The sequence below is a fragment of the Trachypithecus francoisi genome, unplaced genomic scaffold (assembly GCF_009764315.1).
Source record: "Trachypithecus francoisi isolate TF-2019V2 unplaced genomic scaffold, Tfra_2.0 Lachesis_group8, whole genome shotgun sequence".
Taxonomy (NCBI): Eukaryota; Metazoa; Chordata; class Mammalia; order Primates; family Cercopithecidae; genus Trachypithecus; species Trachypithecus francoisi.
The window spans coordinates 9119181-9145529 of record NW_022681473.1 but is presented as its reverse complement, the minus strand read 5'-3'; the positions used below and the strand labels follow the sequence as shown (position 1 = coordinate 9145529).

The following is a 26349-nucleotide window of genomic DNA, read 5'->3' as shown; positions in this document are numbered from 1 at the left end:
TTGGAGTTACAGCAGGTACCTGGATCATCTGGGGAGAAACTGCGGCCCCTTTCCAGCCCCACCCCAGTGCTTATCTTGGGAACATCGCCCTTGAGCTCTCATCTCAAGGCTGAAAACAACCAGGTCTGGAACCTTCTGTGAGGGGCGGGGGGAGGGCAGGGCCATGTCGGGGAGGGGTAGATCCAGGATGGGTGAACTGAGGGAGTGGGGGTGATGTCAGAGGGTGGCTGAGGGGCTGAGCTCAGTGTGGACGTGGTGACCTCCTGCTCCCCACCGGAGCCCAGGGCCCACAGACACTTGGCGGAGCTGAAGCTCAGCTTCTAAGTTTATTTCTGGGATCTAGGGAGGAGCTGGCTGATGGAGTGGCCTCCCGAGGAGGTGTCCGACCTCTGACCTGGGGCCCAGCCAGGCCTGAGCCTGGTCTCTGTGGCCGTGGGGCAGGTCAGGCAGCATGAAGAGGAGACCTGCCTTCCGGGGGTTTGGGTCACTGCAGGCAGAGACAGTTAGAGTGAGCAGTGTGGGGCAGCCGCCTCTTCCCTCCCCGCCGCCACGGCTGCCCGCACACCTGAGCAGAGCCACCTCCGGCGGGGCCTGGGTTTCCTCCTGCAGGGCCTTCACTTCATCCTGGATGGCCTGGGCCTCCTGCTGGATGGCCTGGGCTCCCTCCTTCAGGCTCTTATACAACAAGGTGGGCTGGACAAAGGGTTGCAGGGCCAGAGGTGGGTAGCCAGCTGTGCAGGACAACGCAAGGCCCCTCTAGGAGAGCTGGGCTGGGGACCAGGGAGAAGGCAAGACAAAGAAAGGGGTCCTGGCTCAGGCTCTCACCAGGTTTTGCAGCTTCTCCCCCAGGGCCAGGTTGTGCACCTGGGTGGTGTTCAGTGACTCCCGAAGCCTAGGGTTGAAAAACAGACCCCTTCCACCTCAGCCCCCAGGCTTTTGTTCCAGGCAGCACCCCCCGCCCCGCCCACCTCTGCATCAACCACCTGGTCCTATAGCCACCTGGGACCAGTGATTCACTAAGAGCCCAGTCTTCCTGTCCCGGCAAAACCACAGGTGGGACACGAATTGTTCTCCCTGAGTGATTGGTAGCAGGGGACCCAGAGAAAGACTAATTATGCTTTTTGCCTTCCTTTGCAAGAGCAGGGCAGGCTGCTTCTGGGTGAGCTAGAAACCCTCTGAGACTCCCCTTGGAAGGGGTGGGTGGTAGAGGGCTAGCCGCTCCTTTGGGCTGTAGGCAGGGTTACAACAGGATTCTCTGTGGCTCCAGGCCAGTGACAGGGTCAATGCTGGAACAAGCCCTGCCGAGGTGCTCCAGGTCAGCTGTGTATGAATGGGAGAGCTGCTCACTCAGGTCTATGGCCTGGACGCCTCTGTCATGCCCCGCCCCCACCTCAGGACCTCTGCTGACAGATGGGGCTCTGACTCCAGCATTACCCGAGAGGGGTGAGCGGCCATGGGATTGTGCAGACCCCAGCTCCAGAGCCCGACATCTGGAGAACAAGCCCCTCCCCGAGACTGAACACTCCTCAAGTTCTTGGACAATTAAAGATGGGGGTTCCTGGCCGGGCGTGGTGGCTCAAGCCTGTAATCCCAGCACTTTGGGAGGCCGAGACGGGTGGATCACGAGGTCAGGAGATTGAGACCATCCTGGCTAACACAGTGAAACCCCGTCTCTACTAAAAAAAAATACAAAAAACTAGCCAGGCAAGGTGGCGGGCACCTGTAGTCCCAGCTACTTGGGAGGCTGAGGCAGGAGAATGGCGTAAACCCGGGAGGCAGAGCTTGCAGTGAGCTGAGATCCTGCCACTGCACTCCAGCCTGGGCGACAGAGCGAGACTCCGTCTCAACAACAACAACAAAAAAGGTGGGGGTTCCTGAATGCCTGCTCACCAGGCATGTGGGCCCTGACCTGAAAGCCAGACCTGGCCTCGGTTGGGGGCAGCTCTGTCACCCTACCTGCCCCCATCTGCCTGCCCAGCTCACCTCATGCAGTCATTTTGCAACTGCCTGATCTCCTTTGAGGTCCGCTGGGGGCCCCAGTCTTCCTGATCTAGGAACCGGTACTCCTGGACCTCCAAGTCCCTGGAGCAAGTGGGCAGTGAAGGTCAGGCCAGAGGGTCTAGGGGATGAGGGAGGTGGGTGGGCAGTGTGGGGGTGCCCAACCAAAGGCCCAGGTTCCAGCAGGCCTCTTTGGGCCTCCTCTCTGCACGGGCCAGGGCTGAGTCCTGGCCCAGGTTTGAATGTTTCTGGGTATGGGGTAGGGAGAAACACCATCCGCCTCCCCCAGTTTTGCGCGTGCCTGCATGCTCCTGCACATACACACAGACTCTCTCTCTCTCTCTCATGCAGCCTTACGATTCAGGGTCTTTGGGCTCAGTGGGCTCAGACATGTTCAGGAGTGTAAACAGGAACGCGATGGTGGGTTCCAGTTGTTCTGAGCAAGGTGGCTTTGTAGAGAAGGTGCCAAGGTGACTGGAGAGGGTCGAGGCTGCTCACCCAACAGCCTGGGTCCTCCCACGCCCCCTATTCTTGCCATCTCCCTGCCTTTCAGGGGCCCCATCTTCTGTATCCCCCACCCTGTAGAGAAAGTATGGTAGGAGGTGTGAATGGGACCTGTCCAGGAGGCCCTCCAGCGCTGAACTCCCCTGCACCCATTCCTCAGCCCTGAACCCAGGAGCTGGGCCTGGACGCCCTGACAGCTGGAGGTTGGGTGTGACGACAAGAGTTCAGGCCTCCATTCAGACACAGGAAGAATTTCTCCAGCTGTCCTGCCTTCCCTGCCCGCTGCCTTGGGAGGCGCTGGGGTTTCCCATCACCTCCGAGTTCCGCTCCTCGGAAGCCTGAGGGTCCTTGGGTTCCTGCTCCTCAACAGGCTGCACCACTCGCTCGTTGGCCAGCTTAGAGCGGGCTTTTTGTCTGCTCCTAAGAGACTGAGAGAGACAGAAGCCTGCTAGTCACCCACATCTACCATACCCCCTACACCCTTTCTAGCCTGGTCTGGTTTTTGTGGGGCAGCTTCCAGCCTGGGGAGCGTCTATCACCAGCTTTATCTAGCATGCCAGACCCCCCTCAAAGTGAAAGTTGCCAGATTTAGCAAATACAATACAGGCTACCCAGTGAAATCTGAATTTCAGCTGAAAATGGAGACTTTTTCAGTGTCTGTCTCACATAATGTTTGGGATATACTTACACTAAAACATGATTCATTGTTCATTTGAAACTCAAATTTAACTAGGTGTCCTGTATTTTATCTGTCAGTCCTACCAAACTACATGCTAAAAATATTTTAAGGCTGAGTGCAGTGGCTCACACCTGTAATCCCAGCACTTTCAGAGGCAGGCCAAGGCAGGAGGATCGCTTGAGCCCAGGAGTTAGAGACCAACCTGGGCAACATAGCAAGACCCCATCTCTACAAAAAATTAAAAAATTGGCTAGGCATGGTGGTGTGTGCCTGTAGTCTCAGCTACTTGGGAGGCTGAGGTGGGAGAATCACTTAAGCCTGGGAGGACGAGGCTACACTCAGATGTGTTTGCATCACTGCACTCCAACCTGGGCTTCAGAGCGAGACTCTCAGAAAAAAAAAAGGCTGAAGTTAATAGAATTGTGGCTATTTTTCACCCTAGTATTTTTCAGAATCCTGTGCATCTACTGGCCAAGTAACCACAGACATGGTTCTTCTTCACACTGAGTCCACCTGCACCTCTAGATCCCCATGGACTTGTGGCAGGGGGCTTGTGGCTGCCCTGTTATATCGTTATATTGCACCTTTCCAGGCAGCCTAAAATTACACAATTCCTGACCATGTGATATAAACCGACAGCTCTGCAGAGGGCCCCGTAACCCTGGAAAGTCCCTGAGCTCCAGCATGGTATGGCTGCTGGAGAATAGGCAACTCTGTCACCAGGGGAACCTGGCTGCGTATAACAAGATCCACAGAAGGATGGAGAGTCGTGCCTCTGAGAATCTCACTTTGGAAATGGCTTAAAGAAACAACTCCCTTTGGGAGGCCGAGACGGGCGGATCACGAGGTCAGGAGATCAAGACCATCCTGGCGAACACGGTGAAACCCCGTCTCTACTAAAAATACAAAAAAACTAGCCGGGCGAGGCGGCGGGCGCCTGTAGTCCCAGCTACTCGGGAGGCTGAGGCAGGAGAATGGCGTAAACCCGGAGGCGGAGCTTGCAGTGAGCTGAGATCCGGCCACTGCACTCCAGTCCGGGCGACAGAGCGAGACTCCGCCTCAAAAAAAAAAAAAAAAAAAAAAAAGAAACAACTCCAAATAAAAGTAATTCACACGGACGACCACAGTAGCTGATTGACACCATGAAGAAAAACTGAAAGGGGCCTAAAAGGCCCAAATATAAGAAGTGGTAAGGAAACAAAGACGTCTTCACATGGTAGGACACAATTCACTCATGCGCTTACTGGTCTCCTGTAAACATGGCCTGTGGCATAGGCCTTGGGAACATAGAGATGGACACAACCTGGTTCTGCCCAGGAGAAGTTCCAGAGGATGAGGGAGGCCCCAGGTTTGCAGCTGACGGTGCGGGGGATGAGCCACACAGAGGTCTGTACAGAGAGCCCTGGCTGCAAGAGGAAGGAGCCATGCACTCTGCTTCGGAGCTCCAGAAAGACTGCACACAGGATGTGCTGCCTGGTCTCAAACAAGGATGCAGGGGAAAGCAGAAGAGGGAATGGTGTAAGCAAGAGCCGTGGGGTCCTGCAAAGGGCGCATGGCAGGGCCTGGGCTATAGCCCACAGGGGACGAGGAGGCATGGGGATCTTTCTGTGTCTGTCTATGTGGGCTGTTTGGCATAGTTCAGAGGATAGGTGGAAGGAGTAGACACTGGGGGCAGGATGCCAAGGGCCTTGGAAGTGAAGAAGAGAGACAAGCCACTAACTGCTGCGTGTGACAAGTGTCTAAACTGTGTTAATCCTGGAGAAGGTGTGCATAAGACCCTGTCACACCACAAAAGCGGATCTTACAGTGGTATGAGCTGGGTACCAGTGTACCCACATAGGGTTGCCAAATAAAACCCAGAATGCCAGGTTAAATTGGGATCTCAGATAAATGATGAATTTTTTTTGAGCCTTTATTATTTATTTTTGAGACAGGGTCTCACTCTGTCGCCCAGGCTGGAGTGCAGTGGCATCCTCATGGCTCACTGCAGCCTCGATTTCCCAGGCTCAGATGATTCTCCCACCTCAGCCTCCCGAGTAGCTAGAACTGCAGGCTTGCCACCACACCCAGCTAATCTGTGTATTTTTTGTAGAGACAGGGTTTCACCATGTTGCCCAGACCGGTCTTGAACTCCTGGGCTCAAGCAATCTTCCTGCCTTGGCATCCCAAAGTGCTGGGATTACAGGTATAAGCCACTACACCCAGCTAGATTGCGAATTTCTTCTCCAAAATGCCTATCTAGAAGTGTTTTGGATTTCAGATTTCTTAGGATTTTGGAATATTAGCATTATCTGAAAATCCAGAATCCAAAATGCTACAGTGAATGTCAGGGCAGTGCTCACAGTTTGGGATTTTTGATTTTCTTTTTTCTTTTTTCTTTTTTTTTTTTGAGATAGTCTCGCTCTGTCACCCAGGCTGGAGTGTAGTGGTGCAATCTCAGCTCACTGCAAGTTCCGTCTCCCAGATTCACGCCATTCTCCTGCCTCAGCCTCCCAAGTAGCTGGGACTACAGGTGCCCGCCACCACACCCAGCTAATTTTTTTTTTTTTTTTTTTTGAGACGGAGTCTCGCTCTGTCGCCCGGGCTGCTGGAGTGCAGTGGCCGGATCTCAGCTCACTGCAAGCTCTGCCTCCCGGATTCATGCCATTCTCCTGCCTCAACCTCCCGAGTAGCTGGGACTACAGGCACCCGCCATCTTGCCCGGCTAGTTTTTTGTATTTTAGTAGAGACGGGGTTTCACGGTGTTAGCCAGGATGGTCTCGATCTCCTGACCTCGTGATCCACCCGTCTCGGCCTCCCAAAGTGCTGGGATTACAGGTTTGAGCCACCGCGCCCGGCCAATTTTTTGTATTTTTTAGTAGAGACGGGGTTTCATCATGTCAGCCAGGATGGTCTCAATCTCCTGACCTCATGATCCACCCGCCTTGACCTCCCAAAATGCTGGGATTACAGGCGTGAGCCACCACACTCAGCCAGGATTTGGGATTTTCAACCCACATATTTATACCCCATATGTGGCATGGGACATAGTTGTACTAGAAAACTATTATTTCTCTGATTTGGGAAACGCTTATTTATTTATTTTTTTTTTGAGACAGAGTCTCGCTCTCTTGCCCAGGCTGGAGTATAGTGGCGCAATCTCAGCTCACTGCAAGCAACCTTTGCCTTCAGAGTTCAAGCGATTCTCCTGCCTTAGCCTCCTGAGTAGCTAATTTTTGTATTTTTCTTAGAAACGGGGTTTCACCATGTTGGTCAGGCTGGTCTCAAACTCCTGACCTCGTGATCTGCCTGCATTGGCCTCCCAAAGTGCTGGGATTGAGGCAGGGTCATGCTTATTCTTTAAAAATTGTGTTGTTTATCTAAGATTCAGGCTTAAGTGGGCATCTTGTATTTTTTGCTAAATCTAGCAACTCTAATACCACGGCCACATGTTGGTGCCCATCAGAGGACACTGGGAGGCACGAAAAGCTCCATGATTACCAGTTGGTACATGAGGAAGATGAGCAGATAGACAGACAGACAGGACTGGGGTCCCCTCAGGGTCCCACCAGCCAAGCACAGACAGGTGCTTAATTCAGACTTGGACAGAAGATAGCTCAGGACCCGGATCTGAGTCCTGCTCTGCTGCTTATAGGTGGGGCAGCTGCAGGAACTCAGGCTCAGCTTCCTAGCCTGTGAAACGGGTATTCAACTCCACAAATATTGATTGAGCCCTAACTTTGTTCAAGGCCCTTCCCTCAAGGCTGAAAGGGTACAAAAATGAATCTCCTCCTTCGAGGGTTAATCACAGGCTGCGTAAAATGCTACTAGCCATCAGTGATGAGGAACTCTGCTGGTTGCTTTGCATATGACACCAACCTTGAAAACAACCTCCCGACCAACTCCGTTAGAGAGATGGAATTCGGCCGGGCGCGGTGGCTCAAGCCTGTAATCCCAGCACTTTGGGAGGCCGAGACGGGCGGATCACAAGGTCAGGAGATCGAGACCATCCTGGCTAATATGGTGAAACCCCGTCTCTACTAAAGAATACAAAAAACTAGCTGGGCGACGAGGCGGGCGTCTGTAGTCCCAGCTACTTGGGAGGCGGAGGCAGGAGAATGGCGTAAATCTGGGAGGCGGAGCTTGCAGTGAGCTGAGATCCGGCCACCGCACTCCAGCCTGGGCGACAGAGCCAGACTCCGTCTCAAAAAAAAAAAAAAAAAGAGAGATGGAATTGGCCCCACTTTTCAGAAGAGAAAACCAGGGCTCGAGAAGAGTCACAGATGGGGGTGTACTGATCCCCAAGCAGGTGGCTATCAGGGAGCCTGCCAACCTGTCAGCCACACTGTGGAGAGGGGAAGGCAGCCTGGTCTAGGCCCACATGTTGGGAGAACCACCAGGCCTGGGCCAAAGCCTCATCTCAAGGGGTGGTGGGCCACCGGGCTGAGGACCTAGGCGAGGAGGCAGGGGTCTGTAGGCTGTGTGGGGAACTGCCCTGTGGAGAGGGAGGGTGAAGTTCATTCTCCAAGAAATAGGGACAAGTGTGAGCCATGGGTTCAGACCTCATATGCACGTTAGTGGGACTAGAGAATTTGTGCTGTGGGAGGCTCACGCCTGAGGCAGGGTGCCAGGCGCCATCACTCCTGACTCCACCTGTGCCCCTCCTACCGGGCACTCAGAGGCTCTCTGAAGCCCCTGTCCCCAGCTCCCACTGGAGGGGCACACCTGCCCAGGCTGGTGAGAAACCACCACACCCACTTACTCCATGACGTGTCTGGACACTGCAGGGACAGAGATAAATAGGACCCTGCCTCCAGCCTGAGCTGGAGTTGACACAGCTACTGTGTAAACGTGTGCAGAGCAGACAGAATGGAGCTTAAAGGTGCTATGATGGAGGTCTGTGTGGACTTCTGGGATTTCTGGGACTTTTTTTCTTTTTTTTTGATACGGAGTCTCATTCTGTCTCCCAGACTGGACTGCAGTGGCCGGATCTCAGCTCACTGCAAGCTCTGCCTCCTGGGTTTACGCCATTCTCCTGCCTCAGCCTCCCGAGTAGCTGGGACTACAGGCGCCCGCCACCTCGCCCGGCTAGTTTTTTGTATTTTTTTTTTTTTTAGTAGAGACGGGGTTTCACCGTGTTAGCCAGGATGGTCTCGATCTCCTGACCTCGTGATCCGCCCGTCTCGGCCTCCCAAAGTGCTGGGATTACAGGCTTGAGCCACCGTGCCCGGCCATACCCCAATTTCTGGGACTTAAAAAGGAGGGAATGGTCAGTTCTACTTGAAAATTGTTCATTGAGCACTCACCATGCACTAAGTGCTTTACTTGTATTATCTCGTTTTTTTTTTTTTTTTTTTTTTTTTTTTTTTTGAGATGGAGTCTCGCTCTTTCACCCAGGCTGGAGTGCAGTGGCACAATCTCAGCTCACTGCAAGCTCCAGCCCCCGGGGTTCAAGTGATTCTTCTGCCTCAGCCTCCCGAGTAGCTGGGATTACAGGTGCCCACCACCACGCCCAGCTAATTTTTGTATTTTTAGTAGAGACGGGGGTTTCATCATCTTGGCCAGGCTGGTCTTGAACTCCTGACCTCAAGTGATCCACCCACCTCAGCTTCCCAAAGTGCTGGGATTACAAGTGTGAGCCACCGCACCCAGCCGGCCATCTCATTTTTAAACACTGTGGCACAGGTATTATTATTGTCCTCATTTTACAGATAAGTAAACTGAGGCACAGCAAAATCTAATTATTATCATTTGCCTGGGGTCATACAGCTAGAAGCTGGCAGAGCCAGGATTCAAACCTGGATTGCAGAACCTGTGCTCTTTGTTTTCACCAGGGTGGGGCAGGTGGGGAGGAAAGGCTGAGCAGGAGTGACGTATGAGCCAGACTCAGTGACGCGGGGCTACCCAGGTGACGCAGGAGTGGGAAAAGACACAAGAGGCAGAGAGCAAAGGTTCAGAGGCAGGGACCTCCGAGCAACTCGCAGCCTGCGTTGGGTCTATGGGCTGAAGCCTGGACACCAGCCTTGGCCTGGAGTCCTCATGAGCCCCGCTAAGGTGTCAGGAGCCCCCTAGACCAGCCAGGGTCCTGGGGTGCAAACAGGAAACAATGCTGGCTGATTTGAGCAAAAAGGAGTATATTGGGAGGATGCTGGGGAGTCACAGAACTCATGGAAAGAAGAGACTTTAAAGGGCAGGTACTGTAGGGCGCCAACTGCCAGAACCAGGACGGGGGAGGGCCTGCAGATGAGCAAACACACATTCCCCCCACCAGACACTGCTGGACAGGCGGTGCCTTCATCCCTCCTCACACCCATTGCTCAAGGTGGGGAATCTGATCAGCTTAGGTCCTGGTTGTTGGGATCCACCAGCAACCATCCATTCTACCACAGCACAGAGCATGGGAAACCAGCAGAGGTTTCTGTTTTGGCTGGAGTGCAGTGGCACAATACTGGCTCATCACAACTTCCACCTCCTGGGTTCAAGCCATTCTCCTGCCTCAGCCACCCAAGTAGCTGGGATTACAGGCACCCGCCACCACGCCCAGCTAATTTTTCTATTGTTAGTAGAGATGGAGTTTTACCATGTTGGCCAGGCTGGTCTTGAACTCCTGATCTCAAGTGATCCGCCAGTCTTGGCCTCCCAAAATGCTGGGATTACAGGTGTGAGCCACTGCGCCTGGCCCAATTTCCTTCTTTTTAAAGCTGAATAATATTCCACTGTATCGATAGGTCACACTTTATCCATTCAGCTGCTGGTAGACATTTGTGTTTCCCGCTTTTTGGTTATTGTTGAATAATGCTGCTAGGAACATGGGTGTACAAATCTATTCCAATCCCTGCTTTCAACTTTCTCTGGTCTTATTACATTCAGATGTGAAATTGTATTAAAAGGTTTTAAAGGCCAGGCATGGTGGCACATGCCTGTAGTCTCAGCTACTCGGGCGGCTGAGGTGGGAGGATGGCTTGAGTCTGGGAGGTGGAGGTTGCAGTGAGCCCAGATCACAATACTGCAGTCCAGCCTGGGCGAAAGAGCCAGACCCTGTCTCAAAAAACAAAACAAAACAAAACAAACAAAGGCAGGGGTTTTGGCTGGGCATGGTGGCTCACACCTGTAATCCCAGCACTTTGGGAGGCCGAGGATGGTGGATCACCTGAGGTCGGGATTTCAAGACCAGCCTGACCAACATGGAGAAACTCAGTCTCTACTAAAACTACAAATTAGCTGGGTGTGGTGGCACATGCCTGTAATCCCAGCTACTCAGGGGCTGAGGCAGGAAAATCGCTTGAACTTGGGAGGTGGAGGCTGTGGTGAGCCGAGATCGTGCCATTGCACTCCAGCTTGGGTGACAAGAGTGAAACTCAGTCTCAAAAAAAAGAAAAAAGAAAGGGTTTTAAGGAAGGGAGAAATACGCCCAGCATGCCAGCCATGGTGATTCACACCTATAACCCCAGCACTTTGGGAGGCCGAGTTGGGCGGATCACCTGAGGTTAGGAGTTTGAGACCAGCCTGGCCAACATAACGAAATCCCGTCTCTACTGAAAATAGAAAAATTAGCCAGACATGGTGGCGGGCACCTGTAATCCTAACTACTCGGGAGGCTGAGGCAGGAGAATTGCTTGAACCCAGAAGGTGGAAGTTGCAGTGAGCCAATTGTGCCACCATACCCTAGCCTGGGGAACAAAAGTGAAACTCCATCTCAAAAATAAAAATAAAAAATTAAGAAGGGGAGAGACAGGATCATATTGTGTGTTTTAGGAAATATGTTCTAGCTGCAGTGCGGACAGTGTGGAGACAAAGCAGCCAAAGGGAAGCACCCACAGGAGGTTAGTGCAATTGTCTGGTGACTGTGGGGTGGGGGGATGTTGAGGGGGATGGGGCTGGCCAGATGGGGTGAAGGAAGGAGCTGGTCCTGGGTTCCTGGCCTGTGTGACTGTGTCAGCTGGTGGCTCTGCTAATGGCACAGAGAACACAGGAGTAAGCAAGCTGCTGGATGAGCAGAGCTTCAGATGACTTCCTGAAAGGCAGTTCTAGATTCTGATTTGTAGCTCAGGACAGTTTTAGGTTGGAGATAAAGATGGCCAAGTCTTGAGCAAGGAGGCAGTCCAGAGAACCTGAGGCTACCTGGCAAGAGCAGGCAGGGTCCAGGGTCCAGGACTCAGGCCTGGTATCCAGACATTTCAGGAAAAGCCAAGAAAAAGGAGCTGGCAGTGCCATAGCCCCAAAGAGGGTGTGCTGGCAGAATCCTGAGCTTGGAATGCTGGACATTAGGACATCACTGGTTACCTTTGAGCTGTAAAGAGAGTGATGAGGGCATTGGGAATAAATTCAAAGAAAGTAAACAGCAACTTGGAACGTTCCTTCAAGTTTAAAAGGAGGGAGTAATGGTGGTAGCTAACGACAGATGCTGGTCAACTTTCGGTTGTTTTTGTCTTTTGAGACAGGGTCTATACTCTGTTGCCCAGACTGGAGTGCAATGGCGTCATCATGGCTCACTGTAGCCCCGACCTCCCAGGCTCAGGTGATCCTCCCACCTCAGCCTCCTGACTGGCCAGGACTACAGATATGCGCCACCACACCCATTTTTTTTTTTTTTTACATTTTTTTTTTTTTTTTGAGACGGAGTCTCGCTCTGTCACCCAGGCTGGAGTGCTGTGGCCGGATCTCAGCTCACTGCAAGCTCCGCCTCCCGGGTTTACACCATTCTCCTGCCTCAGCCTCCTGAGTAGCTGGGACTACAGGCGCCGCCACCTCGCCCGGCTAGTTTTTTGTAGTTTTTTTTTTAGTAGAGACGGGGTTTCACCGTGTTAGCCAGGATGGTCTCGATCTCCTGACCTCGTGATCCGCCCGTCTCGGCCTCCCAAAGTGCTGGGATTACAGGCTTGAGCCACCGCGCCCGGCCTTTTTTTACATTTTTTGTAGAGTCAGGGTCTCCCTATGTTGCCCAGACTGGTCTCGAACTCCTGAGCTCAAGTGATCCTCCTGCCTCGGCTTCCCAAAGTGCTAGGATTACAGGTGTGAGCCACTGTGCCCAGCCTGGTTGTCATTTTTTAACAACAAAGCAAATAAAAGCCATTTAGGACTTGGCAGAAAGAGGAAGGTTTCAGAGACAAGATCATTGGATCAAAAGCCAAAGTGGAAAAGTCAGCCTTGAAGAAGGGACCCGTGTCCTCTGGGTCAGAAAAGGAGGTCAAAGTAAATTAAGTCTGCGGAAAACTTAATGGCTTTGATTTGTTTAGATGACTAGGAGGCAAGTACGAGTGTGGAGGATGGGATGGGAGGCTGGTCTGTGCCACCTGCATGTAGGGTCCTAGCCTTACCTAAGGCCAAGTGGGAGAATTCCCAGGCATCAGCATCTTTGAACAGCTCCCCAGGGGTCCCACAGCACCTGCTGCTACACAGTGTCCAGTCTGGACCATGGAGTGAGCAACTCAGCCTCCTTCAAAGGAGCCTGAAAGGGAATGGGGAACGAGGGCTGGACTTGGGAGGATGTTTACTTCCCAGGCATCTCCTGTGGACACTGGGGGAGCTCTTAGCACCCTCACCCCAGACCTGACTTTCTTCCTCCTGGAAGAGGAGCGGATTAGGGACTGGACAGAAATAAACAAGACAAAGGGGAGGACAGGCCAGGCGCGGTGGCTCACGCCTGTAATCCCAGCACTTTGGGAGGCCAAGGAGGGCAGATCACTTGAGGTCAGAGTTCGAGACCAGCCTGGCCAACATGGTGAAACCCCATCTCTAATAAAAATATAAAAATTAGGCCGGGCGCGGTGGCTCAAGCCTGTAATCCCAGCACTTTGGGAGGCCGAGACAGGTGGATCACGAGGTCAGGAGATCGAGACCATCCTGGCTAACACCGTGAAACCCCGTCTCTACTAAAAAATACAAAAAACTAGCCGGGCGAGGTGGCGGGTGCCTGTAGTCCCAGCTACTTGGGAGGCTGAGGCAGGAGAATGGCGTAAACCCAGGAGGCGGAGCTTGCAGTGAGCTGAGATCCGGCCACTGCACTCCAGCCTGGGCGATAGAGCGAGACTCCATCTCAAAAAAAAAAAATTAGCCGGGCTTGGTGGCGGGCGCCTGTAACCCCAGCTACTTGGGAGGCTGAGGCAGGAGAAACGCTTGAACCCAGGAGGTGGAGGTCACAGTGAGCTGAGATCATGCCACTGGACTCCAGCCTAGGTGACAGAGTGAGACTCCGCCTCAAGAAGAAAAAAAAAAAAAGTGGGGCAGGACAGTGATCTACCATGGGGCGAATGGGGGTGAGTGGGGCTGGGAGTGCCTAGACAAAGGGACAACCCCAGTGATGCAGCCCACAGGAGGCCTGGCCTTACCCTCGGCTCTGCCTTTGACTCAATAAAAGAAACATAGTCCATGAACAGGCAGAAAATCTTTAATCAAGATTTTTTTCCAACTATAAAACAAAATCCCATTTTTTTCCTTAAATTTAGTTCCTCAGGAACAGAGAAGTTTGCAGTGATGATCTCAACTCCGCATCATCTGGTGACCCCTGATTCTGCAGGACTAAGACATTTCCCAAGAGTTCTGCCACATCAGCCAGTGAGGACAAGAGTTCTTCAGTGCGGTTCCGCTCAAGGACACCTAGGCTTCCCCCGCAAGGGGGCATGCTTGCAGATCTGACAAAGCACAGAGCATTGAGCAGATGGCCTGGGACTCCCAGGCCTGGCAGAGGGTTTTATTAGGGCCCACCTGGCCTGCAATGTTTCTTCCAAGTACCCTGACCCAGCACTCATCTTCACTGGCATTCTCTGTTATCCACCAGCTCCTCTGCACACCTCAGCGTCTACTTCCACGATCTTATAAACATCAAAAGGTACAATGGACTGGGGTGCGGTGGCAGAGTCGGGGCAGGGCAGCCTTCGAATCCACACTATTGAATCCTCAGTATTCAAGGAAGAAAAAGATGGGGAAATTCTCCAGAGATCATGAGATGCATCCAGGCAGTGTTCTCATGTGAGAGGACAGGGAGGCCAAAAACTAAAATTGCTATCAGCCCCCACCGCTGTCTGGTACACGAGGAGTTTCCGAGGACTTTAAAAGCACAGTCGCAAAATGCTAGTAAGACTGGGACTCTTCAACTTTTTCTTCTAGGGCCAAGTAGACTCTGTGTAACTTATTTTGTAAGAAATGGGTGTGGGTGACAAGAGGGGCTACCTTCCACCCCTGCAGCAGAGCGGTAAGACTCCAGTGTGGGCCCTGCGCAAGGCACCAGCCCAGAGGCCGTGAGCCACAGAAACCCACAGCACCTGGTGGCCCCTTTGCTCCAAGCAGCCAGTGCCCTATCAACCTGGCATTTACCAAACAGCTCAACAGCAGACCAGAACTAGAAAACACAGCTTCTGTATAGTACACACTTATGGTCTGAGACCCAACTAAGGCTCCCCACATCCTTCAAAACTCCACAGGCTGAATGTCCAGCTTCTTCCTCCAAGATAGAATTGCCCTCAGCCCACGAATTCTCTCTGGGACTATTTACAGAATTGGAAGGAAAACCCACGGAACCGAAAACCTCTTTACGCAGATGGGTTCAGGAAGAAAGCCACCAACAGAAGGCAACTCAGGATGGAAAGGCCGAGGCTGGCAGAACCCCTGGGCCTATTTCCAAGGAGCCACCCTTCTCAGCAAGAGCAGAGGGTGCCCCTCACCTCAACCCTCAGCCCTTTAACTTCTGGCTGGGCCAGTGATTCTCCTCCCCAGTCTGCGGCCCATCTGGAAACTGGCTGTGGTACTTTGGAGAGATAGGAAGGACAGGACAAGAGACAGGACACCAGTGAGTGGCTGGGCCAGGCGGCCCCATTTCCTAAAACCAAGATGGCTGCCACTGCTGCCCAAGCCCTCAAAGGCAGACAGGCTTCATGTGCAGCACCAGCACACACACAGGTAACAAGACCAGGGGAGGGGACCCTAAGTGTCCCCTCCACAGGGAGGGGGCTATGTACAGGACAGGAGGGAGAGTCTGGCCAGGTGCATCCCCCCCTGCATCTCATTCAACCAGGAGATCAAACTGCTCAGCAGCTTCAAACTCCGCGTTCATGGCCGCCGCCCACTCATCCAGCTCCGTTTTCTGAGGGAAGAGAAATGGGGAGCCAGGTGAGTAAGAAGGGAACATGGTGGCTGGAGCATCTCACCCACACCCTGCAGGTGCTGGCTATCCCCCAAAAGAGCCAGAGCCCCAGCCCTGCACGTCTGCCGGAGCACATGGCAGAGAAAAACCCCTGCCTCTCACTCACCAAGATCTCTGGCATCTTCTTCTTCTTACGTTTCTGTTTCTCGGGTGGTGGGGAGATTCCAGGGAGAGTCATGTCTGGGGCCCAGGGCTTTGCACAGACTCTGGGGACCTCAGTGAATTTGGAGCACACCACTGGTGAGACTCCAGACAAGTCTTCTGCCCCCAGCAGCCCCTCGAAGCCAAAGCAGGACCGGCGGCCTGGGGTGGAGGTGGAGGCAGAGCCCAGGGTCTCCAGCCGGCTGTAGGAACGCCTGACTTTCTTAGACATTTCCAAGTCTCTGGCGTCCAGCTCTCCTTCCGTGGAGCTGGACTCGGCATCAGGGTTGGGCACGGGAGTGGGGGTGGGGGTGGCAGGGATGCTGTGTGTCTTGAAAAGGTCCTCTTTAGTAAGCTCCCTGCCAGGGGGCTCGTTTTCTTTCTCCAAGAAAAAGGCAATCTGTACCAGGACAGAAGAGAGGATGCCCCCAATACTTAGTTGGACTGCTTACTTCCAGAAAAGCCTGAGAAGATTCAGCATGGAAAGAAAGACCCACAGGACACACACTTTTTAAAGGAAGAGACAAATCAGACCCTGAAAGAGACGAGGGGAGAAGAAAGCAACCCACCATTGCTTCTGAGGAGTCTGCTTTTGTGACACAAGTGGACTTGCCCCATCTGCTGATGCTGTCGCTTGCTTCCAAAATGTGCCCAGCATCCAGCCTCCCCTCTGACCAACTCAAGCCCTCATTAGGTATCTTCTAGACCAGCTGAGCAACCTTTTTTTCTTTTGTTTTGTTTCCGGATATAGCGTCTTAACTCTGTTGCCCAGGCTGGAGTGCAGTGGCACGATCATGGCTCACTGCAGCCTCAGCCTCCAGGGTTCATGCAATCCTTCTACCTCAGCCTCTGAGTAGCCGGGACTACAGGCATGTGCCACTCTGGCTGATTTTTTTTGTTTCTTTGTAGAACAGGGGGATCTCCCTACGTTGCCCAGGCTGGTCCCAGTGACCTTCTGATTTCTCTCCACATTTCCGCCCTTGCCTGCTGTGGTCCATCTGCCACACAGCTGATGAGGATTGTCCTAAAATGTCCACTCAGTCCATAAGTATTTATCAGTCACCTGTTCTGTGCCAGGAACTGGGAATACAGCAGGGAATAAAACAGAGAAAACCTCTGCCCCATTCTAAGGGAAAAACAGATATGAAAATTCGGTATTATATGCGCAGTATCAAGCTCTACAGGAAAACACAGAACAGGACAGAGTGCTTGGGGTAGGTTAGAATTGCAAAGAGATGCTGGGCGCGGTGGCTCAAGCCTGTAATCCCAGCACTTTGGGAGGCCGAGACGGGCGGATCACGAGGTCAGGAGTTCGAGACCATCCTGGCTAACACGGTGAAACCCCGTCTCTACTAAAAAATACAAAAAGCTAGCCAGGCGAGGTGGCGGGCGCCTGTAGTCCCAGCTACTCGGGAGGCTGAGGCAGGAGAATGGCGTGAACCCGGGAGGCAGAGCTTGCAGTGAGCTGAGATCCGGCCACTGCACTCCAGCCTGGGAGACAGAGCGAGACTCCGTCTCAAAAAAAAAAAAAGAATTGCAAAGAGATAAAGGTCAATATAGGGTCAATATAGGCCTCACTGAGGTGACATTCTAGCTACAACTTGAAGGAGGTGTGGGAGTGACTCGTGGCCAAGTGATCTAGGCAGTGGGAACAGAAGGTGCAAAAACCCTGAGGCCACAGCGTACTAGTCAGGGTCAAAGAACAAGAGGCCAGCGTGGCTGAAGTGAAGAAAAGAGGAAGAAACTGAAGATGAAGTTCAAGAGGTAACAGGTGGCCAGACATGGTGGCTCATGCATATAATCCCAGCACTTTGGGAGGCTGAGGTGGGTGGATCACCTGAGGTCAGAAGTTCGAGATAAGCCTGGCCAACAATAGTGAAACCGTCTCTACTGAAAATACAAAAAAATTAGCCAGGCGTGGTGGCAGGTGCCTGTAATCCCAGCTACTTGGGAGGCTGAGGCAGGAGAATTAACTGAACCTGGGAGGTGGAGGTTGTAGTGAGCCAAGATTGCGCCACTGTGCTCCAGCCTGGGTGACAGTGCGAGACTCCAACTCAAAAAAAAAGAAAAAAAAGTCCGGGCACGGTGGCTCACACCTGTAATTCCAGCACTTCGGGAGGCCGAGGCGGGCGGATCACGAGGTCAGGAGATCAAGACCATCCTGGCTAAGATGATGAAACCCCGTCTCTACTAAAAATACAAAAAAATTAGCTGGGCCTGGTGGCGGGCACCTGTAGTCCCAGCTACTTGGGAGGCTGAGGCAGGAGAATGGCATGAACCTGGGAGGCAGAGCTTGCAGTGAGCCAAGATTGCACCACTGCACTCCAGCCTGGGCGACAGAGTGAGACTCTGTCTCAAAAAAACAAAAAACAGGGAAGCTGAACAAACTGGTGGTCACCACTGACTACCACTTCCTCATCCTCTGTAGCCAAGCAGTCACCCAGGTCCTGGCAACTTTATCCTGCTTGATGTACCATGAATCTCAGTCAGTCAACAAGAAAGAGTGGCTACTAGGAAAGGCAGAAGTCCCTACCCTCAAGGTGCCTATGTTCTTAGAGGGGAGAGAAAGACATCAAACATGCAAGAAAATACACTATAAGAACTGGTAAGGATCAGGCACAGTGGCTCATGCCTATAATCCCAACACTTTAGGAGGCCAAGGTGGGAGGATCACTTAAGCCCAGGAGTTCAAGACCAGCCTGGGCAACATAGTGAACCCTCATCTCTACAAAAAAAATTCCAGTTACTTGAGAGGCTGAGGAGAGAGGATCTGCAGTGAGTCAAAATCTCACCACTGTGCTCCAGCCTGGGTGGCAGAGCAAGACCTTGTCTTTAGAACCTGTAAGGCCTAAGAGAATTACATAGAGAAATGTGACAGCAATAGGATAAGGGTGATCAGGGAAGGCCTCTGGGGAGGGATTCCCTCTGAACCCAGTACTGTGTATCATCCTGGCTTTAGCTCACGCCCTTGGCTTCATGCTTCAGAATTCCTGGACTTCACGTCATTCCACTGGTCTTGGAGCTCCAGGGTAGCGCTTCTCCAAACCATTCTCCCCACAGCCCCCAGAAGGGTCTTTCTTACTCAAACTTGACTCAGTCACTGCCTTACCCAGAACTCTCCAAAGGCTGCCCACAGACCCAAGAATGAAGCCCAAGTCATGAGTGTGGCTTTTGTGCCTCATCGGGCTCTGCTCTGCCTTAGGGTGCCCCCTCCCCAGCTGAGGTCTGCTGCAGACACTAAACAAATTGCTATTCCCCAAACCTTGTGATTTTTCTTTAAATTCCCAATCTCTGCAAACATGGCTTCTTCTTTGGCCTGGAACCCCCTAGTTGTTTTTTTTTTTTTTGAGATGGAGTCTCGCTTTGTTGCCCAGGCTGGAGTGCAGGGGTGCGATCTTGGCCCACTGCAACTTAGGCCTCCTGGGTTCAAGCGATTCTCCTGCCTCAGCCTCCTGAGTAGCTGGGACTACAGGCATGTGCCACCATGCCTGGCTAATTTTTGTATTTTTAGTAGAGACAGGGTTTCATCATGTTGGCCAGGCTAGTCTTAAACTCTTGACCCAAGTGATCTGCCCGCCTCGGCCTCCCAAAGTGTTAGGATTACAGGTGTGAGCCACTGCACCCGCCCTCTACTTGTCTTTAAAGACTCAGTTTAAATGTTTCTTCTTCCATGAAATATTCCCTGAGCCACATGGTCTGGGTTAGCCACCATCATAGCATCTAGCATTCCTTATTGCAGTCCCAGTACACAACGCTGCCATCACTGGTCATTTGTCTTTCTCCCCAGTTGACTCTAATCCCTATCAGCTCGTCAAAGGAGTTCACATTTCTCATTCATTATGTCTTCAGATTGTCTATTAATGAAACATCGTTTGATAATAGCTTCTGCTAAAACTGTAAAAATGTCATACACGACTTATCTTAGAACACCCATAAATGAAAGCTAAAGGCAAAATGGATTAGAAAGGCAGTATGTGGAGTTAAGACATCGCTCAGCTTTTACAGGAAGTTCCAGGAAAATGGTAGAAATACACAAGGCATAAAAAGTTAAGTGTATTAAGTCTTCAGGGAGTACTCAAGACTGGCAATGCATGCAGGTGCCCAGAGGCAAACTGCTTTTGCAGTACTGCAAAACAGCTCCCTGGGCAGATGTGAGCAGCCAATGTGTGCTGTCCACCTCTAGAGTGACCCAGATTCTACTTAATTAAGTAGATGAAAGTGAACTCACCCTAGGGCTCCTGCGAGGTGACTGGACAGCCGGGACCTGCGGGGTACAATACCAATTGATCTCATAGCTGGCCCCCAGTTTCGCCCGCCTACTCACCCACAACACCCTCCTTAGCCTTTACCTCTACAGCATGGGCCACGATCTTCTTTAAAACGATGGGCTTTCTGATTGCAGCCGCACTGGGTGTCTGGAGAAGAGGGATGAACGTGAGCTCAACATTAGGTGAGGGGCCACAAGGGGAGGAAGTGAGAAACCTGGGGCTCACCTTCGGCCAGATTTCAGGGAGGATGCTCGGGAGTTCAGAGCCTGATTTCCGCTGGGATCTCCGCAGAGGCTTAGTAGGAGATAGTGCCCTTGGCCCTGGAAAGAGAAAAAAGTTAAGTGGTAGAGGAGGACTCTAGACCTTGGAGTCCAGAGAACAGGTTCTAGAGACAACGAGAAGATTCCCAAACAAGCCCTTCTAAGGGCGCCTCCCCTGGAGGCAGCAGCGGGAGGGAAGGGCCATCTTTCACAGGACTGCGTCCCCCAAACGGCTCGACCTCACGTCTCCCGCGCGCCCTCCGCTCACCGGAGCGCTGAGCGGCTCCTCCGGACCGCGTTCGCCTCCCAGACATAACTAGACTGGGTCTCGAGCTCCTCCAGCGCCGCCGCCCCGGGCGCGTGCCAACGGGGAAGGCCACTCGCTGCAAAAAACTTTCGAATTACCCGCCCTGCGGAGAAGGAAGCGGAAGTGACGTAGGGCGAGAGGTCCGCTGCGCTCGGACCCCCTCTCTTTTCCACCCCTCTTCACGTCTAGCGTCACGGAGGCGCGGCCCAGGGGCGCGATGGCGTCATCAGGGCGCGCCGCACCCGGAAGAGACGTGGCAGCGGAGGGATAATCGGGGCGGCCGGGGCTGAAGGGTGCGGAGCAAGATCCTTGGAGAGCGTGGTCCCTGCCCTTCCTCGCCTCGAAGCATCGCTGCCGCCCTTCGGACCGGTGCAGCGGCCGATCAGTAAACACAGAGACTGGGGTCTGTGGAGAAGGGGCGGGGCTTGGAGGGGGTGGGGCTCAGGAGAGGCCTTGGGGGCGGGGCCGGTGGTATCGGGGAGTCGCTGATGAAGGGGCCTGGCCGGGGGCGGGATCCAGAAGGATTGAGGGGTCGTCGGAGGCGGGATTTATGCAGGGGGTGTTTCCCCGCATAAGGAGGAACAGTGGGCAGAAATCTCGGGTCGGGGCGAATAAGAGAGGTGTGTCTGGGGGAGTTAAGAGTGGAAACTGGGCTGGTGAGAGCGTAGTGGTGGCCACCAGAACCTGGCTTCCTACCAACTCAGGCCCCTTTCCCAGGATCGATCATGGGGCTTTGTAAGTGCCCCAAGAGAAAGGTGACCAACCTGTTCTGCTTCGAACACCGAGTCAACGTCTGCGAGCACTGCCTGGTAGCCAATCACGCCAAGGTGGGGCCTTCAGGGGAGCGACTGAGCAGGGCACTGGGTGGGCAAGGCGGTATTGGCTTCCTCCAAATCCATGAGGGACCCCGCGCTAGAATGTAAGCCCCACAAGGGCAAGGACTTGGTTTATTTTGTTCACTGATACATCCCCCGCCCCCAAGAGAGAGTCTGGTGCACAGTATGTGCTCAATAAATATTGATTGAACAAACGAAAGGATGAGTCTCCTCTGTGACTAGAGAAAAAGAGACAGTCAGACCGTGGGGTGATAGGCCGAGCAGCCCCAGCACCAGTTGTGACATCTCTCTCCCACTCCAGTGCATCGTCCAGTCCTACCTGCAGTGGCTCCAAGATAGCGACTACAACCCCAATTGCCGCCTGTGCAACATACCCCTGGCCAGCCGAGAGACGACCCGCCTTGTCTGCTATGGTGAGGCCTTGGCACCTCGGGGGGATCAGGCCAGCCTCAGGGGCCAGCTTGGTGACTGGTTTCCAGGCCCTCCTCAAGCAGCAGGACAGTGAGTCCCCCAAGTCTCAGAGCCCAGATTCTAGTCATATTAAAGTTCCTTACCTGCTCTGTAAGTTCAGGCAAGTTATTCTTCCTTTCTAGGCCTCACTGTCTTTCCTAAAAATTAAAGCTCCTAGTTCCTCTTTCCTAAAAATTCAGCCCTGCCAATCTGGAGGTTTGAGCGAGAGCCAGTCAAGCTTATGTGTATGCTGGTGGCCGTGACTATTAGCTAGCCAGACCAGCATGTCGCTTTCAGATATTCAGGATCCACCACTGATTCCAAGGCTAAACAGAGAGGAACTGAGTTTCCCATATTAAAGTTAGCTAAAAGAAGTCAGCAGACATATGTGTCATAACTTTGACCTGAATCTGGGGTAAGAGCCTTAGCTCCAGTTTTTGAAGGAGCTAATGCAAGAGGCAGCTCCATATGTGTTTCTCCTTGTGAGTGCGTGTGTGTACTTGCAGGCACTTAATGTACATTGTGTGTTTAAATGAGTGTTAGTGTGTTGATTAGTACTTGGGGGTGAATCAATGGGTAAATGTATGTACGTGAACATATGAACACAGGTGTGTTGTGGGAGTGCAAGAGAATGCATGGTTGAGTGTGCCTGAGTGTTAGCAAACCTGTGAGTGTATAGATGTGTATGTGTGAGGGCTCCTGTGCCCATAATGTAGATACAGGGAATGCTACTTGTGTTTGATTATGTGCTTATAAGCACATGTACATGTATGCCCAGGGATGTGTACATGCATATGTGTGGCTGTGTGTATATCAAGGAACCTTTTCTGAAACTGTTCATTATTAGCCATTAGCCCAAAGAGTATGATGAGTGCAAGCCCAGAGAGGACTCACTGAAAGGAGAGGTGGCGTTTTCTTCCCACCCAAACTTACCCCTGTGAGCTGGACAGCTTGGTAGCACTGCCTGGACTTAGATGGTGATAGCCAAGAAGACCGGTGTTTTGGGGAACAGGACGGGGAGGAGAAGGCTCTGGCACACACGTGTGTCCATATGTCCTGCAATGGTTTGGGGGCTATTGCTAGGCTAGGAGCCCTAAGTGTCTTCTTCCTCATGTCTCTTCTCCCCTGTCTCATGGGCCCTAAGATCTCTTTCACTGGGCCTGCCTCAATGAACGTGCTGCCCAGCTACCCCGAAACACAGCACCTGCCGGCTACCAGTGCCCCAGCTGCAATGGCCCCATCTTCCCCCCAACCAACCTGGCTGGCCCCGTGGCCTCCGCACTGAGAGAGAAGCTGGCCACGGTCAACTGGGCCCGGGCAGGACTGGGCCTCCCTCTGGTGAGAGTCCCTCTGTCTGTCTGACCATCCATCTGCCCTGTGCCCCACCTGAGCCAGATGGGTGGGTGGGGACAGTACTAGGCAGCCTGGTGACCCAGATTCCTTCCTCCAGATCGATGAGGTGGTGAGCCCAGAGCCCGAGCCCCTCAACACGTCTGACTTCTCTGACTGGTCTAGCTTTAATGGTAAGTGGTGGCTTCCACCGACTGTCTGGGCTTTAGCCTCCCTGCTCTGCTGACAGCTCCCTTGGTCTACAGTCACATGCTGTACCCCTGAGCTCTACCCACTACTTCTGCTGATGGCTCTCTTTCCGCCCACAGCCAGCAGTACCCCTGGACCAGAGGAGGTAGACAGCGCCTCTGCTGCCCCAGCCTTCTACAGCCAGGCCCCCCGGCCCCCGGCTTCCCCAGGCCGGCCCGAGCAGCACACAGTGATCCACATGGGCAATCCTGAGCCCTTGACTCATGGTGAGCCTGGGAGTTATCCAGGCCGTGGAAGGATAGAAAGAGGGTGGTGGAGTGGTTTGTGTACGGGGAGCTTGAGGATCCTGAGAGAGACCCACCTGGAGGAACCTTTCCTCAATCCAGGCACAGCCATTACCTCCACACAATTCTGAGATGCTCTGTCAGACTGAGGAGGGCAGGTGATCCCCCTAGCCCTCCCCAAAGCGGCCAGTTTTCCTGAGTCTATTGGTGCTAGTGGCTCCACCCTGTAGCCCCTAGGAAGGTGTATGATACGCGGGATGATGACCGGACACCAGGCCTCCATGGAGACTATGACGATGACAAGTACCGACGCCGGCCTGCCTTGGGTTGGCTGGCCCAGCTGCTAAGGTACACAGGGTCAGGCGGGCGGAATGCCGGGAAGGGGTGGAGAGGGAGTGGGAACCAGAGGCCCTGGGAGGGACAGTTTCATGACCAAAGGGGTTCGTTCTGCGGAGTGACAGTACCTGGTGCTGGGGCTGTGCAGAGGCCTTGGCTGTGCAGCAGAAGCTGTGGTTTGCATCTCTCTGGGGCTGTCTCAGTGCCTCCTACACAGGAGGTTTGGACTCAGGCTCTTTGAGGCCCCTTCCTGATCTGACACCCCCTAATCTTTGTAACTCTCCCCGACGCCTCACATGTTGTAGTTTCCACAACACAGTCGTGTGCCTCAGCTGGTCTGAGCTGCACAATAAGGCCCTATGGTGGCAAGTGCAGGAGTGATCATCCTTGAGGCACAGATGAGGAGATGGAGGTTCAGGAATGGGTGGTGACCAGGGCTTGTCTCTAGGCCATGGGGGCCACCAGGGACTGGGGCCTGACCTGATTTTCCCCTCATCCCCCCAGGAGCCGGGCCGGGTCTCGGAAGCGACCGCTGACCCTGCTCCAGCGAGCGGGGCTGCTGCTACTCCTGGGACTGCTGGGCTTCCTGGCCCTCCTTGCCCTCATGTCTCGCCTAGGCCGGGCCGCAGCGGACAGCGACCCCAACCTGGACCCACTCATGAACCCTCACATCCGTGTGGGCCCCTCCTGAGCCCCCTTGCTTGTGGCTAGGCCAGCCTAGGACTTGGGTCCTGTGGAGGAGAGGCGAGGTAATGGGGAGGCTGGGGGCACCTCTTCACTGCCCCTCTCTGTCAAGCCTAAGACACTAAGACCCCGGACTCAAAGCCGAGTCCACCAGAGTGGTTGCAGGCCGGGCCTGGAGTCCCCGCGGGTCAAGCATTTGTCTTCACTTGCTTTCCTCCCGGGTCTCCAGCCTCCCACCCCTCGCCCCATGAAGGAGCTGGCAGGTGGAAATAAACAACAACTTTATTAAAACGCCCGAGGCAGCCTTTCTGTTCAGCCTCAGCCCTGTTCCGACTCCCCAGGCCTCAGTGGTTCTCCTCCCGGTACTCGATGGCCAGAAACTCCAAGGACAGGCGGTTGAAGAACATGGCTCCGTTGAGCACTGGGTGGAGGAGAGAGCCCCCCATGAGCCCCAGTACCCTTCCCTGGCTACTCCTTGCCACATCTCAGGGTTCCAAAGCTCCCCACTCCCCCTTGCACCCTCCCCCTCCTGCCACTCACTCAGGATGGTCAGGGCAGAGCAGCGGATGTACTTGTTTTCTGTCATCTCAGCATAGAGTGACCCCATGGCGGCCCAGCAGATGCTGATCACCTGGGAGAACTGTAGGCCCATCTAGTGGGAGAGTAGCCCCTGACACAACAGCGGGGTTTCCATTAGCCCCCCGGGCCTCCCACAGCCAACCCTTGTGTCCCTGCCCTGAGCCTACCATCAGGACGACCGTGTAGTGAAAGCTCATGCGGTCGTAGTGGTGGGTGATGCAGAAGTTGTGCACGTCGCTGAGGAAGATGCCCAGGTGTAAGAAGAAGAGCATCAGTGCAGCCGTGGTGAGCATCATGCCTTTTGGGAAGAAGAATGTGGCGATGCGGTCTCGCAGCCGCATCTTACCCACAGCGTAGATGCAAGTCAGACTTGAGAGCTGGAGTAAGCAGGCCCTGCCCAGGAAAAGCAGCAGTCTCTGGTTCTAGAGTGCCTGGTATGGAATAGCAGTAGGATTCTAGAACCAGGAGGACAGTGGAGGGGACAAGATTCTAGAACACAGGCTGATTCCAGCCAACACAGGACTGCCTCACGGGTGGTAGGGGTGCTCTGAATTGTGAGATCAGTGGGGGCCCATGGCAATGGCAAAGGGGTAGTAGCCCTGGTTGTCCCATACTCACTCTAGACACTTTTGTGCACATCTCAATTTTCCCACAACGGAGGCAGCATGAACACAGTCTACAGATGAAGAACTGGGGCTCAGAAAAGCTGAGGGGTGTGGTCTAGATTCACATCAAGTCTTAGGCAGATGAGAGATTAGGACCCACCTGCATAGCTGGAAGGCATTCCCAGGTGAGGGGAGGCCTGGGGTGGATCCCAGGTTCCAAGTATTTGCTCTACCCTCTGGTGGAAAGGAATTATGAGAAGGAAAGATATCAACAGATTCTTCAGAGCTGTCCCGGGATCTTCCCTGTGCCCTTCCCAGTGTGGCCCAGAGGGCACCTGGCTTTACCATTCTCTCCCCAGATGTTCTTACAGGACCCAATGCTGGGCAGCTTTCCTCTCTGCCACCTTCAGGTGCTTGGAGCATTTTCACCTCCATCAGTCCAAGAGTCCCATGAGACAGCTGTGGCCGGTGGCATGAATTCTATTTGACACTTGAGTCTGAGGCAGAAAGGATGGTTGTCCTCAAGTTGTCATAGCCAGGAAGGGAGGGAGTCAGTACTGAAACTAAGATCTGCTACTACCTGAGGCTGTGCTGAGTGAGCAGGGTCAGATGCAAGCCAGAAGGAAAACATTTCCTCCATGCAGGTAAGAGATGAGAACTAGGCTGGGTGTGGTAGCTCACACCTGTAACCCCAGCACTTTCAGAGGCCCAGGTTGGAGGATTGCCTTGGGCCAGGAGTTCAAGACCAGCTTGGGAGACAG

General features: G+C 53.5%; 3 protein-coding genes across 8 annotated transcripts; 1 reads left to right on the top strand and 2 right to left on the bottom strand.

Annotated features, from left to right (window-relative positions):
• Positions 1-13529: 13529 nt before the first annotated feature.
• On the bottom strand, positions 13530-20442 carry CDCA5 (cell division cycle associated 5). Its single transcript, XM_033206993.1, has 6 exons — positions 20237-20442; positions 19934-20028; positions 19790-19855; positions 19669-19704; positions 15406-15840; positions 13530-15239 (listed from the first exon to the last, which is right to left on the bottom strand). Exons 1-6 carry the CDS (start codon positions 20280-20282, stop codon positions 15159-15161), a joined length of 759 nt encoding a protein of 252 aa, XP_033062884.1. The 5' UTR covers positions 20283-20442; the 3' UTR covers positions 13530-15158.
• Positions 20443-20456: 14 nt separating this feature from the next.
• Positions 20457-24699, top strand: ZFPL1 (zinc finger protein like 1). 5 transcript variants are annotated; one of them, XM_033206989.1, is made up of 8 exons: positions 20457-20678; positions 20993-21102; positions 21413-21524; positions 22706-22899; positions 23012-23084; positions 23220-23366; positions 23615-23732; positions 24225-24698. In XM_033206989.1, exons 2-8 carry the CDS (start codon positions 21001-21003, stop codon positions 24409-24411), a joined length of 933 nt encoding a protein of 310 aa, XP_033062880.1. In that variant the 5' UTR covers positions 20457-20678; positions 20993-21000; the 3' UTR covers positions 24412-24698. The 5 variants fall into 5 exon arrangements, with proteins under 5 accessions (XP_033062880.1, XP_033062881.1, XP_033062882.1 ...); XM_033206990.1 differs by having other exon boundaries at positions 20521-20678; positions 20980-21102; positions 24225-24699; XM_033206991.1 differs by having other exon boundaries at positions 20522-20660; positions 24225-24699.
• Positions 24669-26347, bottom strand: TMEM262 (transmembrane protein 262). Of its 2 annotated transcripts, none has more exons than XM_033206994.1 (6): positions 25934-26347; positions 25749-25824; positions 25602-25659; positions 25151-25376; positions 24945-25056; positions 24669-24825 (listed from the first exon to the last, which is right to left on the bottom strand). In XM_033206994.1, the coding sequence occupies exons 1-6, from the start codon at positions 26021-26023 to the stop codon at positions 24749-24751; spliced, it is 639 nt and encodes a 212-aa protein (XP_033062885.1). In that variant the 5' UTR covers positions 26024-26347; the 3' UTR covers positions 24669-24748. The 2 variants fall into 2 exon arrangements, with proteins under 2 accessions (XP_033062885.1, XP_033062886.1); XM_033206995.1 differs by having other exon boundaries at positions 24945-25044; positions 25934-26341.
• Between the last annotated feature and the right edge of the window lie 2 nt (positions 26348-26349).